The sequence below is a fragment of the Chanodichthys erythropterus genome, chromosome 14 (assembly GCF_024489055.1).
Source record: "Chanodichthys erythropterus isolate Z2021 chromosome 14, ASM2448905v1, whole genome shotgun sequence".
NCBI lineage: Eukaryota > Metazoa > Chordata > Actinopteri > Cypriniformes > Xenocyprididae > Chanodichthys > Chanodichthys erythropterus.
Window position 1 is genome coordinate 11,067,193 of NC_090234.1, and position 20,613 is coordinate 11,087,805.

The following is a 20,613-nucleotide window of genomic DNA, read 5'->3' on the forward strand; positions in this document are numbered from 1 at the left end:
TATATATATAATATATATATATATATATATATATATATATATATATGTGTGTGTATATATAAATGTGTATATGTGTGTGTATATAAATGTGTGTGTATATATAGAAATTTGTATATGTGTGTGTATAAATGTGTATATGTGTGTGTGTGTGTGTATAAATGTGTATATATGTGTGTATATAAATGTGTGTATATAAATGTGTGTGTGCGTGTGTATAAATAGAAATTTGTATATGTGTGTATAAATGTGTATATGTGTGTGTGTGTGTGTGTATAAATGTGTATGTGTGTGTATAAATGTGTATATATGTGTGTGTGTGTATATAAATGTGTATGTGTGTGTATAAATGTGTGTGTATATATATATATATATATGTGTGTGTGTGTGTGTGTGTGTGTGTGTGTTGTCAGATCTGTATGTGAATATTTGTCAGGATATATTTTTGTAGAATATATTTTCTACAATAATAAGTGTGAGATTCTTTATAAAACTGTTTATTTTAATAAATTGAATAATAAATTATCTGATGGTGTCGAGGTAGTGAAAGCCATTCGCTGATTGGTTGCTGGCGCATTGACTCCGCCCAACACGGAAGCAGCCTCCGTGTAGGTGACGTCGAGTGTTGTTGGCCATGATGGCGTCGTCCACAGAGCAGTGTCTCCTGGAGCTCACTGATAAGGAAACTCGGGAGAAACTGTCACAGTGGGAGCGTCGCGATGATCCAATGGCGCCGTTAACGGACAAACAGACGGACTCGGTTCTGGAGATCCGCGCAGCCGCAGAAGTGACGCTTCTTCCAGCTGAGGTGAGTGAAGTGTGGTAGCCCGTCTGCTAACAGCACAAAAACAATCTTCACTCACTAGACAGCGACACTTATGCTCTTTAGTGCACTAGGATGTACACTCAGTCAGCTCAAAGACTCATCTGGCTGGTTAGGTGAGGTCAGTGGGTTATTATGTGGAAGTATGCCACGTATAATATCCATTCTGTATGCAAATGAGTCCGTTTAGCTAAACAAGACTTGCGTTTAACTTTTATAACTATTAAAATTGCTTAAATTTAGTTTAAGAAAGTGTTCACAAACAAGCAGAATCCCTATGACCTAAATCAGGGGTTATCAAACTGGGGAAAGTTTAGAGAAAAACGGTCAAAGTGTACAAAAAATAATTAAATAATACAAAATAAGATTAAAATAAATAATTTAATTAAATTCAAATAATAATAATAATAATAAAAGTAATACATCTAACAATACAGTACTATATGGAGTAGAAAATATTTTTCACATTATTGTTCTTTATCCATGAAAATATACTCTTCCTTTTTCATTTTAGGGTTGTACAAGCATGATTATATTTGGGGGTCTGTCGCATATAAAAGAATTAAAACATTCCTCAATGAGATATTAAGTCATGTTGTTAACCTTTAATGAACTTTAGAAAATCTTTGCGAAGTATGCTGTTTTTCCTATTGCATTTCAATTAGACTTCTTTTTATCAAATGTTTTGCTTGTAAACCGTGTTCTTATGCATCTTTCTTTAAAAATAAATCCATTGCAACAGATTTATTTAGTTAGTCCACTTTAGACATTCTACTAACTAGAAGTAACTTTGCAACTACATGTCAACGAACTCTCTATACTATAGAGTATAGTATATCATTAGAGTGTAGTTACTTGTTGTCAGTAGAATGTCTGTTGAGGAGCATCAAAATAAAGTGTTAATAGATATTAATACTCGAATGACTGCTAGTTGACATGTAGTTACTTGTAGTTAGTGTAATTTCTGTTGAGGAGCATCAAAATAAAGTGTTAGCAGATATTAAGCACTAATATTCTAATGACTGCTAGTTGACATGTATTTCCGAAATTACTTGTAGTTGGTAGGATTTTTAAAGTGGACAATTGAAATAAAGTGTTGGTAGGAGATATTAAACAGACAGTCCTAATACTCTAATGACTGCTAGTTGACATGTAGTTACTTGTAGTTAGTAGAATGTCTGTTGTGAGCATCAAAATAAAGTGTTAATAGATATTAATACTCTAATGACTGCTAGTTGACATGTAGTTACTTGTAGTTAGTAGAATGTGTGTTGAGGAGCATCAAAATAAAGTGTTAATAGATATTAATACTCTAATGAATGCTAGTTGACATGTAGTTGTAGTTAGTATAATTTCTATTGAGGAGCATCAAAATAAAGTTACTTGTAGTTAGTATAATTTCTGTTGAGGAGAATCAAAATAAAGTGTTAATAGATATTAATACTCTAATGACTGCTAGTTGACATGTAGTTACTTGTAGTTAGTATAATTTCTATTGAGGAGCATCAAAATAAAGTGTTAACAGATATTAAGCACTAATACTCTAATGACTGCTAGTTGACATGTAGTTACGAAATTTCTTGTAGTTGGTTGGATTTTTAAAGTGGACGATTAAAATAAAGTGTTGGTAGTAGATATTAAACAGACAGACTACTAATACTCTATTGACTGCTAGTTGACATGTAGTTCCAAAGTTACTTGTAGTTAGTAGAATGTCTTATCGAAATAAAGTGTGAACTCATGAATAGTGTTTGATGTGTTGAGCGATAGTAAGGGCGCTCTGAATGTTTCCTCAGCTGCCCATCGAGGACATCTGCGGTCTGACGTCTCGCTCCCTGCGCTCGTCGTTCACAGCCGCTCTGCCCGAGTCCACTGAAGAAGCTCTTCTGCAAGGCTTTCAGATGCTGGACTTGGAGAATGACCGGATCGAGACAGCTCAACAGGTGCGGCACTGACACCATTGCCTGCTCGAGTTATGAATGAAAAATACAGTCCAGTTCCAGTTAAATGAACTCAACCAGACATTCTGGCTGAGGAGAACTGACCCTCATTCAAATATTATTAAAGATTTCATAGACATACAAGTTGTGCTTAGAGACGATTGTTTTATGTGTGATAACGTAATGAAACATGACAGATTGTGTGAAATAATTATTGTCCAGGCTGTCATACAAAGAAATTATGAACAAAAACAAGAGAGAACCAACCAAATATTAGTAACATATTGTCTTATGTTTTTCCTGTCAGCTTTTTGTTTTTCTGTGAATTTTTTTGCATAGTAAAATAAAACCTGTAGCTACAGTTCGCCTTATAATTTTGTCAGATAAATACCTTAACCAAGTTTAGTGTTTGTTCTTCCCTCATATTTAATTTCTTTTTTTAAAATAAAAATCAAATATTTTCCTCATATTTTGATGGTTAATTGAACTTGTACGTTCATTAAAAACACTACTGTACATAAAATGCACATAATGTTTACAATATACATATATACAGCAGAAATTGTAAGAGGAGGATGTTGTTTATCTATTAGTATGTTACACAGTAAATAAATAAAATTGAGGTAAATAAATAAATATAATTTAAATCAAATAAAAATGTAATAATTAAGTTAAATAATTTAAGTTAATTAGGTTAATAAATAAATAATACTAAAATAATATAATTAAAATAAATTAAAGTAAAAATAAATAAGATTAAAATAAAATTCTAATGAATAAATATAATTTAAATAAAATAAAAATGTAGTAATTAAATTAAGTTAAATAATTTAAGTTAATTAGGTCAATAAATAAATAATATTAAAATAATATAATTAAAATAAATAAAATTAAAGTAAAAATAAATAAGATTAAAATAAAATTCTAATAAATAAATATAATTAAAATAAATACATAAAATTATAAATTTTAATAATAAAATAATATATATAAATAATAATAAAATTACAAATAAAAATTACATCGCACAATCTGTCATGTTTCATTGCATTATTATCACAAATAAAACAAACGTCTCCAAGCACAACTGCACAATATGACCACAAAATCTATAATAATATTTGGATAACGGGTGAAGATGTCAGTTTTACAAGGCTGGACATCACTTTTGGACATTACTGTATATTTATGACTCGTCACTTGATTGAACTACCAAAAGTTCGGACACTGTACTAATAATAGGAAACATGTCTTGTATTATAACTAGATGTATATCTAGTTATAAATGAAGAGATCATCTAACATCAGTGTGGCATATTGGTGTTGATCATGGAATAATGGCGACTGTTTTATTAAGAAAATATATAAATCAAAGTAGGGAAATAAACATTTTGAACAAGTTAAACTGCCTATTAACCTGCTGGGATACAACCAAGTATTCTTTTAACATAAAAAATATTAAACACTTCACTTTCAACAAATGAAAGCGTTTGCAGACTCTCGTGTTTTTTTGTCTTGTTTCATTGTGCAAATGATGAATGACATCATCATCGTCACATGACTAATGACATCATCTGTCTGTCAGTTTTTTTCCTGGTTCTCAAAGCTGCAGGTTCAGATGGATCAAGATGAGGCCACTAAATACAGGTGTGTGTTCGTGTCCGGTTTCATTGAGAGCAACCATGACAGTATAATATGAGAAGTTCTCGTTGTGTACACGCAATTAAAGATGGAAGGAATGCTCAAAATTAAAATTGTACAGTTCACAGTCAAGCTCTAACTGTTCCTTTTAATGACCGAGAGCACTGCAGTTACACTAAAGCTGATGTTGGATCAATAGAGTTGTGCTTCACTCCACAGGAAGACCCGAGATGTTTTGAACGGCTATCAGGAGCAGTGCGATGCCATTTTAAACGACGTGAACGCCGCTCTGGAGCACCTGGACTCTCTGCAGAAGCAGTATCTGTTTGTGTCCACCAAAACAGGGACGCTTCATGAGGCCTGTGAACAACTGCTGAAGGAGCAGGTCTGATGATGTGACCTAGATCACATGCTCAAATCACATGCTCACCAAGTCTGCATTTATTTGATCAAAAATACAGTAAAAATTGTGAAATATTATTACAGCATATTAGAATGATTTCTGAAGGATCATGTGACACTGAAGACTGGAGTAATGATGCTGAAAATTCAGCTTTGATCACAGGAATAAATTACACTTTACTATATATTCACATAGAAAACAGCTGATTTACATTATAATAATATTTCACTATTTTTACTGTATTTTTGATTAAATAAATGCAGCTTCGGTGAGCAGAAGAGACTCTTAAAATAAAAACATTAACAAATTCCAAACGTTTGAGCGGTAGTGTGTGTAATTAGAGATGCGTGATTTATTAAACAAGGTTTGTTTAACTTCTCTCTCTGCCGTCAACAGTCGGAGCTGGTGGATCTTGCCGAGAGCATCCAGGAGAAACTGTCATATTTTAATGAACTGGAAAACATAAACACGGTAATGCCGTTTCCAAAACATGTTCGTCACGTGTTTGTCATCTGCTTATTAATCGGCTTTCCTCCTGTAGAAACTCAACTCGACGACGTTATCGGTGAACAGCGAGGGATTCATTCCGATGCTTTCCAAATTAGATGAGTGCATAGAATACGTTTCATCACATGTAAGCAAAACATTGTGTACAGTGTTGGAGTATTCTTCTGGACAAGAACATGTGTATAATCTATTCCTCGTGTCTTCTTCCAGCCAAATTTCAAAGACTATCCAGTCTATCTCTCCAAATTCAAGCAGTGCCTGTCCAAAGCCATGCAGCTCATCAAAAGCCACACTGTCAACACCTTGCAGAACCTCACGGGTCAGCTGACTAAAAGGGTACGTTTAGTGTAAAGTAAAGCCTTGATAGTTATTAGTCCTCAGCTGACTGTATTATTTCATTGACAGGACCCGCTGGGCGCTCCAAACGCAGACAACGCCTTCACACTCTACTACGTGAAGTTCAGAGCAGCGGCGCCTAAAGTTCGAGTAAGTCTTGTGACACCAGATCTCTTCACCTGTTTAACCCTTGTGCAGTTTGGAGTCTCCAGAGACCACAGGCAACAAAATGTAATTTTGTAACAAAATAATTGTAAAAACAAATGTAATTTTACTCTGTTTATTAATGTTTTTCCTCCACATTTGTGCAGTTTTTGGAGGATTTATCATATTTTTTAAATTTATATAAAATGTGAAAATGTAAAAATTCAAAAATTATGTAAAATTCACTTTATAAAAGACCCACATTTCTGACTTTCATTCATGGGGATCACATGGATAATTTGACATGGTTTAGTGTGAGATTTTTGCCCATCTTTTGGAAAATGCAGTTTTAAAAGTAAAAAATGATCACTTTATCCAGTAGATGGCAGCAGAGCTCCACTATTTGCTGTTTGACTGACTGAAAGACTCTTTTCACAAGTATTTTCAGTTGGATTCATATCTTATATCAATATTATGAAATCACAATTATTACTATAAAAGCTACTTTTTGTCAAAGTTTAGTATTTATTGTAATGCAAAACATCAGTTTTTCAATATTGTTACAAATATGCTGAGACCCCGCTTAGAAAATGAACAAAAATTAATCCTCAGAATCAACATTATTGAAAAACTTTTTTTTTTCAGTACATAAAAAATGCTAAACTTTGACAAAAAGTAGCTTTTATTGTCATAATAGTGATTTTTATAATATTTAGATATAAATCCAACTGAAAATAAGATGTCTTTAGTGGATAGTGGAGCTCTGCTGCCATCTACTGGATAAAGTGATCATTTTTTACTTTTAAAACTGCATTTTCCAAAAGATGGGCAAAAATCTCACACTAAACCATGTCAAATTATCCATGTGATCCCCATGAATGAACGAAAGTAAGAAATGTGGGTCTTTTATAAAGTGAATTTTACATAAAAAGCTGTTTTTGTATAAAAACCTACTCAACAAAATATTTATTTATTTATTTATAAATATACATTTAAAAGATAAGATAAATCCTCCAATTTATTTTATTTATTTTATTTTTTTATTTTTAGATATGATGTTAACAACTGTACAAAGTTTCATGTCATTTGGATAAAGAGAACATTTTATTTAATTTTAGCAAACGTTGTTTGGGGTCTAAAAAATACCCTATAAGGGTTAATTAGGCTCGTTTAACCCTGTAAAGCCTGACATAGTCCAATAAGTGCAATAATAGTCCAAAACATAATGGGGGGGTGGAACAGTTTATTGAACCTCTTAATCAATCAATAAATAAATGAATACATTTGCATATTTGATCCATCAGTCTTTTATGGCTCATATAGTCTGATATAGTGAGAATGTGGAGCTCAATTTTATTCTAAAATATGTTAATTTGGTGCAGATTCTGATATTTATATGAAATTCTGAAGCTTGTAATGAGATCTTTATAACAGTATAGCAGATAAAATGCATATAAATATCAATATCTGTGAATAATATGTCTTAGTAAGATGATATTTAAATGTTCAGTTTTATGATCAAATCTCTGTGGTTTTAAAACATAGTGCAATGATGATCGAGAGATGAACAAATAAACCTGATGATCATATTTGATACTCATGATTTTTATAATAAATGATGTCTGGATAATACCTGCTTCAGTCCTGATGAAATAATATTACTAACAATATCAAAGTTATTCTCACGTTTACTTGATAAAAATCAAGATTTCACAGGCAGAAAGACACGAGCTGAAGGAGGACGTTTGTACAATTATACTAATAGACTTTTTGCAAGCATCAAATATGACACAGTAGGATTTATAGCAATAATTCATCTAATTTCACACTCATGTTGTTCCAAAACCTAAATAATTTAGTTGACATATATATTTGTTGTTTGTTTCAGAGGCTCATTGAGGAAGTTGAACAGCGGTCTGAAATAATCCCAGAGTGAGTGATGGGAACCTTCTTTCGTTTAAACCTGAAGAAATAAATGAGTAATGTGCAACAGTGGAAAGATTGAATCGTCTTTCTCCCACAAATGCCATGTGATGAGAAATAACTCGTGACTGAATCTCTTCCAGGTATCAGCAGCTCTTGGACGAGATTCACCAGTGTTATTTGGACCAGAGAGAAGTTCTGCTCAGTCCCAGTATAAACTCCACCATCACGGACCTCACCAGCCAGAACAGCAAGGATCACTGCGCTCTGGTGAGGGAATCAACTTCTGTTTCTCTTTAGGGAAATCATTCTGAAATCTTCACTGATTATTAGGGGTAAAGCAATGAGGGTGTGTAGGCAACTGTTGTATCTGTTAGTGTTCTTATTATTCTTCCTCCTTCTTCTTCGTCCGCTCTTGAGTCTACGGCTGCCCATAGAACCACTTGTGAGAAAATGGTGAAATTTGGCACACAGATAGAGGACAGTCGGAACATTAACCACAGTGAATTTGGAGTCTCTAACTCATTCCCTCTAGCGCCACCAACTGTCTGAATTTATCAGAACGATTTGATTGCACTCTGTGGCGTTATTTTCTGCCATGATGAATTTTCAGAAAAACCTGCTTTTTCAAACTCGTCCTGGATGGTTCATCCGATTTCCACCAAAATTGGCACAGATCATCTTCAGATCGTGTTTGCAAACCATCTGTAAAAAGCTTTTTGATAGACCCAACTGTTTTTGAATAATGCGCGAGTGTATTCAACGAAGAGCACTTCGAAACGTATGCGAGGCTATATCTCTGCAACACTTTAGCGTATTGAGACGAATATTGGTATGTGTCATCACAAACATGACCTAGGCTACATGTAGAGTTTCAGCACAGTGCCACCTACTGGTCAGGAGATAATAAAAAAAATTTTTTTTTTACTTATATCTTCTGAACGGTTTGTCCAAATATCATAAAACTGGTGTATTTTGATTCAGTGCGGTATATTTGTTTTCCAGCACAAATATCTAAACAATCTTAAATCAATATACATTTACTGGAGAAGCAAAATGACCGACAAAAAAAATGTATCAAAATTAAGTGAGTTTTTGCTTAAAACAAGAAGAAATATCTTTAGAAAGTTGTGGAAGATCAGAATCAGCAGTTTTCTTTGTGCTTTTCTGATTGCTATTGACTGAAAGTTAAAGTATGTTTTATGGGCCGTTTAAGTGAACTATCTTGAACTGAAGTCGATTCCCTTGGATGGAATTGATTAGAACTTTTGCAATCGACTCTTAATTCCCAATGTCTCTGAATCAATTAATTTTGGAATCGACTCTTGATTCCCAACTCTTCGGAATCAAGGAATCAATTCTTTTTGGAATTGTCTCTTGACTCCCAATGCCTCGGAATAAAGTAATTGGTTATTTATTTTTTTTTTTAATTTTTTTTTTAATCTTGATTCCATCACCTTGGAATTGAAGAATCAGTTAGTTTTGGAATCGTCTCTTCATTCCCAACTCCTCGGAATTGAGGATTCCCATCGGCTAGGAATCAAGGAATCGGTTCTTTTTGGAATCGACTCTTGATTCCTAACGCCTTGGAATGGAGGAATCAATTATTTTGGCAATTGACTCTTGATTCCCAACGCCTCTGAATCGAGGAACTGTTTTTGAATAATGCGCGAGTGTATTTGAGCACTTCGAAATGGATTCAGTGAGGTAAACTTGTTTTCCAGCACAAATATGTAAACATTCTTAAATCAAGATACATTTACTGGAGAAGAGAAATGATAGATATTAAGACTTTTTTTTACTGGAAAATGTATCAAAATTGAGTTTTTGCTAAAAACAAGAACAAATTTCTTCAGAAAGTTGTGGAAGATCTGAATTTTTGCAGTTTTGTTTGTGCTTTTCTGATTGCTCTTGACTGAAAGTTAAAGTTAGTTCAGTTAAATTGCCTATAAAACAATCTTAAAATATCAAAGACAATGTAATTCGTAATGATATGAAGATAGATGTTGTTTGTTTGTAATGTTCAGCTAGTGATTGGAGATGTTGTTTCAGGTGCGCAGTGGCTGTGCGTTCATGGTCCACGTTTGTCAAGATGAACACCAGCTTTACAATGAGTTCTTCTCCAAACCCACGTCCAAACTGGAGTGAGTACCAGAATCATCCAAACATGAAAACTCTCATCATTGTTCTCATTATTGTCTTTACTGCGTGAAACACAACATGAGCTGTTAGAATCAAGCCGAATCGCTTTGCTTCTAACTATATTTGTATTATTATAATAGTCCTTGAGAATATTGTCATGTCGTGTAATTTGATGTATTTGTGACAGTGAGCTTCTGGAGAAACTCTGCCTGTCCCTGTATGACTTCTTGAGGCCTCTGATCATCCATGTGGTCCATCTGGAGACGCTGTCTGAGCTCTGTGGCATCCTGAAGAACGAGATGCTGGAGGATCACGTCCTGAACAACGGTAAAATGCGCTTTTCCCACCACCATGTCTATCCTCTAAAGAGCTTTTTGACCTTGCATGCATGTGAACATGTTGTAGGAGACTCCAAAACAAAAGGGAGCCTTTAAAAAGCCTGATGGGGCACATTAACTGTTAGAGATTTTACTAAACACAAACAGGATGGAAAGTGATATTGAGAACACTGCAATAAAGCAGTAAAATGTGGAAAAGCCATAATATTTTGTGTTGGTTTGTCACAGTGGTCCAGCTGGCAGCGTTTGATGCATTAGTGAAGCAGATGCTGGAGGACGTGCAGGAGCGTTTGGTCTACAGGACACACATCTACATCCAGACCGACATCATTGGGTACAATCCTGCACCAGGAGACCTGGCCTACCCCGACAAACTAGAGATGATGGAGGTGAGCGGCGACTGCAGCCAAAAGATCGGGGATCTGGGAGTGGGTTGAGTTAGTTAGTAGTGTGTTAAAACTGGCAGTTATGGTAAGGGGCGGGACATTTCCCAAACACCAATCACAACACACTGCTCCAGCCGACCAATCAGAGCACATTGATCTTTTCAGAAGGAGGGGCTTCATAGAAACAGGTACTAAACAGAGCGTTACTGACAGACTGGGAAGTGAGGAGCTGCAACAATGGAGAATATGAGCAAAAACACTAAACCATGGAGATTATAAGGCCTAAGCGTTTTTTCCAGCTGCTAGCGTATTTTTTCAATTGTTTTCAATGGGAACGGCGCGTTTTTTTTAATACGCCAGGAGCGTAACGAGGCGCTGAGCGTGAAAGCGCTGAGAGCTGGGCGTTTTTTACTGGTCGCCTCGAGTTGAAGAATGTTCAACTTTGAGTAAAACGCTGCACTCATCACTGTCACTTTTTAGCCAGCCGTCCAATCAGAGTGGAGGAGGGGCGGGACAAATACAACTCTGACCAACTGTCACATTCTTGCTGTACAACAACATTAACAAACAGAAACAAAATGTATGAGAAATTAATATTTCTGGTCTCCGAACAAGTAATAGCAAGTTATTCCACATTGTGTGAACATTTTTAGCCTGAAACAAATTACCTGCAAAATCAGTTATAAGTAACAGTGACGCGGATATTCCGTATCATAGCAACAAAGCGTCTCAACAGAAAAAAACGCTACGCTGCAGAAGCGCTCTCAAGCGCTCAAAGACGGGCGTTTTAAGCAGAGCGCCTAGCGTTTTCAGCTGGCTAAAAACGCTTGGGTGGACGCACGGCCCAAGACTAGTTTATTACAACTTAATAATTTTTTTGAACTAGTTCATTGAAACGAACAGTCCAAAAGAACCTGTTCGCAGAAATGAATTGGACTTCCAATTATTGTTATTAGCAAGCGAGAGGCGAATTAATGAGTAGCATTGTTGAACTGAAGTCGATTCCCCTGGATGGAATCGATTACAACTTTTGCAATCGACTCTTGATTACCGATGTCTTGGAATTGAGGAATCAATTCATTTTGGAATCGACTCTTGATTTCCAACTCCTCTAAATCGAGGAATTGATTCTTTTTGGAATCAACTCTTGATTCCCAACGCTTCGGAATCAAGGAATCGGTTCAGTTTGGAATCGACTCTTGATTTCCCGTGTCTCGGAATCGAGGAATCAATTCATTTTGGAATCGACTCTTGATTCCCAACGTCGCAGAAATTGAGGAATCAATTGTTTAAAAAAAAAAAAAAAGACTCTTGATTCCCATTGCCTCGGAATCGATTCTTTTTTTAATCGATTCTTGATTCCCAATGCTTCGGAATCGGTTCATTTTGGAACCGACTCTTGATTTCCAACTCCTCTGAATCGAGGAATTGATTCATTTTGGAATTGACATTTGATTCCCAACGCCTCAGAATCGAGGAATCGGTTCATTTTGGAATTGACTCTTGATTCCCAATATTTCAGAAAATGAGGAATCAATTATTTAAAAAAAAAAAAAAAATATGCTGCGTCCCAATTCGCCTACTTATACTACGTCCTAAAAGTATGTACTGTTTTTGTAAAGAAAAAGTACATACTTTTGAGTGTGTAGTAGAAGAGTATGCAAGTTTTGGGACATACTACCTCGTCATAACTGCGTCTTTAACGGACGTTCTGTTGCTTAGTTACTCAACCAGAAACTGTTTAAACTACCCTGTCAATCATCTTGTCATAGTTAAAATCCTCCACATTGAAATAAATTTATAAATTTACAGTTTCGGAGAGAAATGTAGTCGCACGTTGATCTGCCAGTCATGGGTCTTTCATGCAGAGAACTCTCCTCATCTTTGCATAATGATGCATTTAAAAGTTAATGACCAAACACATCGTTATAAAAGTTCACAATGCTGTTGCAGATGAAATATAATGTGGAATAACATTTAATAATTATCTTTTTGTCAGGTTAGACACTGCTTATTAATCATTCAAGCCCCTTTATCTTAACCGTCGTACCTCGCACGTCCGTCATGTTTGTAGTTTTTAAACACTTTTTATTCGTATTTGTAGTTCTAATCGAATCCTCGTCCACAGCGCAATGTGTTATGGGCAATATTAGCCGTTAGAAGTGTGCACGGATCTGCACTTCGAATTCTAACCGGAAAAAGTACACCATCCGGGTATCTTTGGAATACTCATTTCAACATACTACGATTTGGGACATACTAATTCTTTTTTCGAATACTATTTAGGACGCATAGTATGCGAATTGGGACGCAGCAATAGACTCTTGATTCCCATTGCATTGGAATTCTTTTTTTAATCGACTCTTGATTCCCAACTCCTCGGAATCAGTTCATTTTAGAATCAACTCTTCATTTCCCATGTCTCGGAATCGAGGAATCAATTTATTTTGAAATCGACTCTTGATTCTCAGTGCCTCGGAATCGAGGAATTGATTCTTTTTGGAATGAACTCTTGATTCCCATCGCCTCAGAATTGATTCATTTTGGAATTGACTCTTGATTCCCAATGCCTCGGATTCGAGGAATTGATTCTTTTTGGAATCAACTCTTGATTCCCAATGCCTCGGAATCAAGGAATCAGTTAATTTTGGAATCGACTCTTGATTCCCATCAGCTTGAAATCGATTCTTGTGTAATCGTTTCTTGATTTTTCAACGCCTTGAAATGGAGGAATCGATTCTTTTTGGAATCATCTGAATGACCTAAAGCTGCTTGGTTTGAGTTCTGTGTGATCTGTGTTTTATATATCACTACACTATTGAGAACAGACAGTGGACTTTTTTGCATGCAAAATTATGCTGACATTTCACTGATGTGACTCTGCTTTAGACCAAAGATGCCGGCAAATCTCTTTTACGACAGAACTAGTGTAACTAAGAAACTATTGATATTCATGCCCTACTCAGCAATGGTGTTGACTTGATGAAATTGCAGATGTTTTTTGTCTTAAAGCATAATAAAAACACCACACAGACTCATAAACAATATTAACAATTGATTTCCACCTCAGAGGGTCTTTATCTAATATTAACACATGAGACTGTTTTGTAAAGTGTTACCATAAAAACTATAATAGTATCTCAGCTCTACTAAGATAACACTGCCTGGAAAGCGCTGCCGTTTCTTTTTTTAATGCAAATGCATCAGTGTTGTTATCATTCACAATGTTTTGAACAGTGAATTCTCATCTGACCGCTTTTCTCTGTTGTAGAAAATCGCTCAGAGTCTGAAAGAGGAGCAGATGAAGCAGACCTCGAGCTCTTTCTCCGACGTTCAGCTGGAGGAGTCTGATAACAGGAAGCTCATCAGCTCTGGTGTGTGGCGCGTGTTTGTCGTGACACACAGTTTCTGGAATCATCAGATTATAATCTAATCAATGAAATGCTTTGTGTTTCCTGCAGATCCTCGAGTGCAAACCGCAGTTTCTCCTGCAGATCTTCATGGCATGTGGTATCCGACTGTCCGACGAACGCTAGTCTGCCTGTCCAAACTCTACCGCTGCATAGACGTGAGTATTCTAGACTGATCAATGATTAATAATTACAGCCATCTGTCACTGAGTTTATTTTGTGGCACATTGAAGTTACTATCCGTATTAACAAGAGCAGTAAGGGTATCTTTAAAAAATGACCTTTTATGATCTTCCAAATACAGAAAATAATATGGGGTCAGTAAATAATGACAGTGTTTTTCTTGTTTTGTCCTGTAGAGGGCAGTGTTTCAAGGTCTGTCACAGGAAGCGCTGTCCGCCTGCATCCAGTCTCTCCTCAAAGCTTCTGATGTCATTCAGAAGAACAAGGTGAGAGAGCTTGATGCACCTCTGTACAGCACAACCAGTCATTAAATCATTTCATACATGAGAAATTCAAACATGAATGAATCAAGCTTTAGTGATGTTAATTTAATTTAGCCAAAACTGAAAATGTTTATTTAATAGTCAGTTCACCTTTATTTTTATAGTTATTAGTTAGCGATTGAGTTCATGAGAACAATAACGAGATGAGATTTTTACACAGTGTTTTTAAGAAATCCTCAATGACGAAACACATGACTAGAAAAATAGTCTGCAGGTGCATTTGAAATGTTTTAATTAATCATCTTGTAATGAATGTCATTTCAGTTCTACTTTCTGAGTATGAATCATGCATTGAAAGACAGCAGTATTCAAACACCGTAAAAGGCCACAAACTGTATGATGTCATATTTACATGATTTATGAGCTTCTACAACTTTTGACCTCCTTACTGATCTCCTTTCCACAAATTATGGAAATAATAACACAGTTATAACATGAAAGTAAGGTTAATAATATAACTTAGAGAACAAAATTGTCAGTTTTACTCAAATTAGCTTGATGCAAAAATGAATACACCCCACAACAAAAACTACTACATCTTTGTATGGCCTCCATGATTTTTAATGACAGCACCAACTCTTCTAGACATGAATGAACAAGTTGGTGACATTTTGCAACATCTATTCTTCAAGAGTGAGCTCTTTTAGAGGTTGGATGTTTAATGGAGAGTGATACTCCCATAGGTGTTGGATTGGGTTCAGATCAGGAGCCACTGAATCACTTTCACCCTGTTCTTCTTCAGAAATCCAACAGTGGCCTTTAGATGTGTGTTTAGGATGATTGTCGTGTTGGAAAAGTGCACGATGAGCAAGGGCACGGAGTGATGGTAGCATCTTCTCTTTCAGTATAGAGCAGTACATCTGTGAATTCATGATGCATCAATGAAATGCAGCGACACCAGCAGCACTCGTGCAGCCCCACATAAGGACACTGACACCACCACGTTTCACTGTAGGCACCATGCATTTTCTTTGAATTCCTCACCTTTGCGACGCCATACAGTTTTGAAGCCATCAGTTCCAAAAACATTTATCTTGGTCTCATCACTCCAGAGTATAGAGTCCCAGTAGTCTTCATCTTTGTCAGCATGGGCCCTGGAAAACTCTAGACGGGCTTTTTTGTGCCTGGGCTTTAGGAGAGGCTTCTTTCGTGGACGGCACCCATGATGCCATTCCTCTGCAGTGTACGCCGTGTTGTGTCACGGGAAATAGTCACCCAAGTTTAGCTTTCTACTTCTTTAGATAACTGCAGTGAACTCGCATGACGATTTTCTTCAGCCCTTCTCATCAGAAGACGCTCCTGTGGAGGTGTTAACTTCCGCGGACGACCTGGACGTCTCTGTGAAATCTTTTCTAAATTTTTGTACCACTTTTGCTACAGTATTCTGACTGATAAGTAAAGCTTCGCTGATCTTCTTCACCTTTCTGGTCTATAGAAATGATTTTCTTTCTCAGGTCTGGTGACATTTCTCTTCCATGTAGAGCCATTGCTGACAGTAAGAAATGGGGTTTTAACACTTTTATTGTCATCTGTCTGCTGGACACCTGTGTAATGAATAATTAGACTCACCTGACCTTTAGACACTTAAATTAGACATTTTTAGTCTAAAATTTAGCTTTGCTCCAGAGACTTTCAGGGCGGTGTACTCATTTTTGCATCACCGTAATTTGAGTAAAACTGCAAATTTTGTTCTCTGTTATATTATTAACCTTACTTTCACAGATGTTATATAAAACTTAGTCTTGTCAACATTTTGGAAATTGTTTTTGTGTTCTTTGAGATAGTTTAAAATGTTACTTTTCAAAGGGGGTGTACTCATTTATGCTGAGCACTGTATATTATATTATATTACATTCTATAAAAACACAGGATTCCTATAGAGTTACACAAGAAGTGTGTCTGATAATGTGTCATATGGCTACGGTAGGATTGCTCAGTAACGTTTCTGATGACGCCGTTTAGTGAAGCTTCAGTTCCAGAGAGTAAACGCTGTGCTGGATCTCAGACGTGTAAAATGAACCTTTCTTCACAGACTCAAATAGACGGGCAGCTCTTCCTTATCAAACATCTCCTTATCATGCGCGAACAGATCGCCCCGTTCCATGCTGACTTCGCCATTAAAGAGATTTCTCTGGATTTGAAGAAGACCAGAGGTATGTTTCTGTGGGTAAATCTGAATGTTTATTTGTCCACTGCTGAACAAACAACAAAAATCAGATTTGTTTTTCATGCATCCAGCATTTTTTATACATTTGATATCATAAATGTTGCAGTTTTTTTATAAAACTGTGAAATGTTGATATGTGTGTAATATCAGTGAAGCGGCAGCAGATGGCAGAGCAACATTAGTTTCTCTTCTTCCTCAGACGCCGCTTTCAAAATCTTCAATCCCAAGGCTGTGCACCATTTCTTCCGGCTGAACAGCCATAATGCCATCCTTGAGTTTCTGCTGGAGGTAACGTCTTTTATTTATTTATTCTTCTTGTCTGCTCTTCAAAGTCTCCAGCGCTCACACCTGACTTGTGATCCATAATGAATGATTTATGGCTCGCATTTGAATCATTCATCATAAGCTAATGCTTTCACACCAGGGTTCGCCGGAGATAAAAGAGCACTACATCGACTCAAAGAAGGACGTGGATCGACACCTGAAGTCCAGCTGTGAGCACTTCATCCAGCAGCAGACGCACATGTTTGTGGGAAACCTGGAGGAGTTCCTCAGCAAGGTCAAGTTTCACATTTCACATTTGTGTCGAATGCAGTCATGAATGGTGCAAAGTGAAAGCGTATTTCCAGTTTAGTTATTAAAGAGGATCTATTCTCTATATCAGTGTCTGTTTCTGAACTCCCTGAAAGGCCTCCATTGTAGTCTTGAGTTTTCTTCATATATTCCTCATTTCTCCATCACAATCACAGGTTGCAGCTTTAAAAACGATGGCGGTTCAAGGAGGGCCGACGTACAACCTCTCGCAGCAGCCCTGGGCTCAGCCTGGTGAGTTTATTATTATCTAATAATTAGCCCTAATTAGCTGTTTGAGGACATTAAACGATCTGCTGCACATCTAGAAACACTTCTATATCACTGAAGCGTGAATTTGACTGATTTACATGTAAAACGCTAATTGACCCTTCGCAAAGACCCGCCCCCTTAGTTACTGTTGCTTTGTCCGACAAGCCGTGGCGCTGTCAAAAATACATCGCGGAGCAAAGAGGACACTGACAACACGTCGACAGACAAGACAGAACAGGTTACTTATGATATTAAACAAAGTCCCAGCTTTCAAATTGTGTAGTTTTTTAACAATTTCAAACAATAAAAAGCGTTTTATGGCTCTTTAATCTGTCGTGACGGATCGCTGTAGCGCGTCAGCTCAAGCGGCTCGTGAACCGATCATCTCTTCCTACTAGTTCATTTATAGCATCAAATAAACATGAATGAACATCAGAAGGTATGTTGTTTAAAATGCGGAAATACGTAAATACACACCATTTTTCAAGTTCAAGTCCACCGAGGTTAATCTTCTAAGAAAATGGCGGATTCGGCGTTATGATTGGTTAGATCGCTTGTCAATCAAACTCCCGGCGAAGGGTCAATTGCCTGTTTATTCACGTTTCACTTCAGAATTCAAATGTCCTGATAATTCACTCACCTCCATGTCATTCAAGATGCTCATGTCTTTCTTTCTTCAGTGGAAAAGAAATGAAGGAAAACATTGCAGGATTTTTCTCCATATAGTGGACTTCACTGGGGTTCAACGGGTTGAAGGTCCAAATGTCAGTTTCAGTGCAGCTTCAAAGAGCTCTACATGATCCCAGACGAGGAATAAGAGTCTTATCTAGAGAAACCATCGGACATTTAATAAAAAAAATAAACATTATACACTTTTTAACCACAAATGCTCGTCTTGCACTGCGCTGTGATGCTCCACGCATGACGTAATCATGTTGGAAAGATCACGGAAGTACCAATCCAGTGTTTACAAAGCGAACGTCAAAGACAAAGTCAAACAACCTTTACAAAAAAAGGTAAAACAACGATGTTGGAGGAGAAAATGAGATCCTTACCTCTGCCTGCGTCACACGTGACCTTTCCAACATTACGTCATGCGTGGAGCATCACAGCGCAGTGCAAGACGAGCATTTGTGGTTAAAAAGTGTATAATGTTTATTTTTTTTATTAAATGTCTGATGGTTTCTCTAGATAAGACTCTTATTCCTCGTCTGGGATCATGTAGAGCTCTTTGAAGCTGCACTGAAACTGACATTTGGACCTTCAACCCGTTGAACCCCAGTGAAGTCCACTATATGGAGAAAAATCCTGCAATGTTTTCCTTCATTTCTATTCTGAAGTGAACTAATCCTTTAATGAGGATGTATTTTCTGTGTTTCAGCCAAAATTAATGACCTTGTGATGACCACCTATCGGATTCTGAAGAACAAGCTGCCCATCACCTTACAAAGCCTGTCGTTGTATCTGGCCAATAAGGACACAGAGTTCATTCTGTTCAAGCCGGTCAGGGTGAGTATCATAAAATACTGATTAAGTCTTGGTTATTCTAGTGTCATTACTATACTAAGGCAGGATTGGTCAGTAAGATTTGAAGGCGGGGCCAAGCACATGCGATGAGTTCCCTCTGGTTTCAGAACAACGTTCAGCAGGTGTTCCAGAGACTGCATGCGTTCCTGCAGGAGGAGTACAGCGGAGAGGACCTGCAGATCATCGCGTGTCCCTCCATGGAGCAGGTGCTGTACTCGAGCTTTATTCACTGTCATGAACATCAAAAACTGCTGCAGAAGTCATCCATTATGAAATGAGCTGTGAAAGCAGCTCTACAGAAGACATTATTCAGATCCGTAACAGTCCTGACCGTAAACATCACTGAATCAAGGTCATTTGAACATTGAGTCTTTCTTGTTCTCCTGCCATCAGATCAATCTGCTGCTGTCTGTGAAGTAGATCTTCCGTCCTCGGACCAGCGCTGGGAAAAGAGACGGAAAACCTCCCCGAGAGGGCTTCATCCTGAACCTTCCAGAAGATTCTGGAGACAGACAAGTCTTTAAGACCAAAGACAGTGTGACCCGTCCCGCCCCGCCGCAGGTGCTGGGTGTCACTGATACTGAATCAGTTTGTACAGATTTAAATTATACGAAGGCGGGAGTGATGCGAGTCGATTGACCGGCACATTATCCGCCAGGGGGCGCTGTGTGTCCGGGGCTACAGGAGTTTGAAGGATGAAAGAGTAAATCTGGACTTATAAGAGAGCAAATGCATGTAAAGGTGATGATGAGCGTTAATTTATTATTTCACTCAGAAATGTTAATTCTCACCTCATTTCAAACCTGTATGATGTTATTTTGTCCCGACGAGCGCATCATGTTCATCATCCGTCAAGCTGCGAAAACTGATGTTGTATGAAAGATTGATTTATACAGGTTTGGAATGACGTGAGGACGAGTAAATAACTTCATTTTCATTTTAGGGTGAATTATTCTCCATCCTGAGTTTAGGAGATCTGTGAAGAATCCTCTCTCTCTCTCTCTTTGGGCTTTTTATATATGCTATAAGTTTCATATAATATTTGATACGAATGACCCTTCATTTCTGTAGATTGTGATGATTTCATGTCGATCCTGAAGTAAAGCTGAAGGTTTCTCACACGTTTTCTCTGACATGTTGTGATTTATTCTGAATTAATGCTCTCAAACTTCTTATGAACTTTTACGGCTTGGAAATGAGATCTGACGCGATCGTTACGTGACGGAGCATTAAAATGGTGTTTTAGGGCCAACAATCTTCATTTTCTCTTGCATTATGGGAAATTTCCTTTAGCTTCAACAGATGAAACACTTAAAACACTTTCCCGGTGCCTTTACTTCTGCCGTTTAATAAAGCTGATGCTGATTTATGGAAGTAATAACTCTTTAAAGCAGAAAACATGCTGAAGTGAGTCCATCAGATCATATATTTACAGTAGGAGCAGCAGCATTATTTAGATGTTTCTTTGACACATTTTATTGGAGATGTGATCCAAAGTTCACTCGTCCTGCAGATTCCTCAAATCACACTCTCTAAAGAAGAGTTCGTTTTAAGGAAAACTTTTCCATGCAATTACAAGA

The 20,613-nt window shown here is 36.9% G+C and overlaps 1 protein-coding gene across 1 annotated transcript; it reads left to right on the forward strand.

The window, feature by feature from the left end:
• The first annotated feature begins 620 nt into the window (after positions 1-620).
• cog3 (component of oligomeric golgi complex 3) lies at positions 621-20,147 on the forward strand. The gene is made up of 23 exons (XM_067408797.1): positions 621-805; positions 2,617-2,763; positions 4,346-4,407; positions 4,621-4,786; positions 5,201-5,275; positions 5,346-5,438; positions 5,522-5,647; positions 5,717-5,797; positions 7,680-7,723; positions 7,858-7,984; positions 9,767-9,858; positions 10,044-10,183; positions 10,423-10,583; positions 13,852-13,954; positions 14,042-14,148; positions 14,350-14,439; positions 16,529-16,649; positions 16,863-16,951; positions 17,088-17,222; positions 17,413-17,488; positions 18,888-19,015; positions 19,141-19,239; positions 19,427-20,147. Exons 1-23 carry the CDS (start codon positions 632-634, stop codon positions 19,451-19,453), a joined length of 2,463 nt encoding a protein of 820 aa, XP_067264898.1. The 5' UTR covers positions 621-631; the 3' UTR covers positions 19,454-20,147.
• Positions 20,148-20,613: the final 466 nt, after the last annotated feature.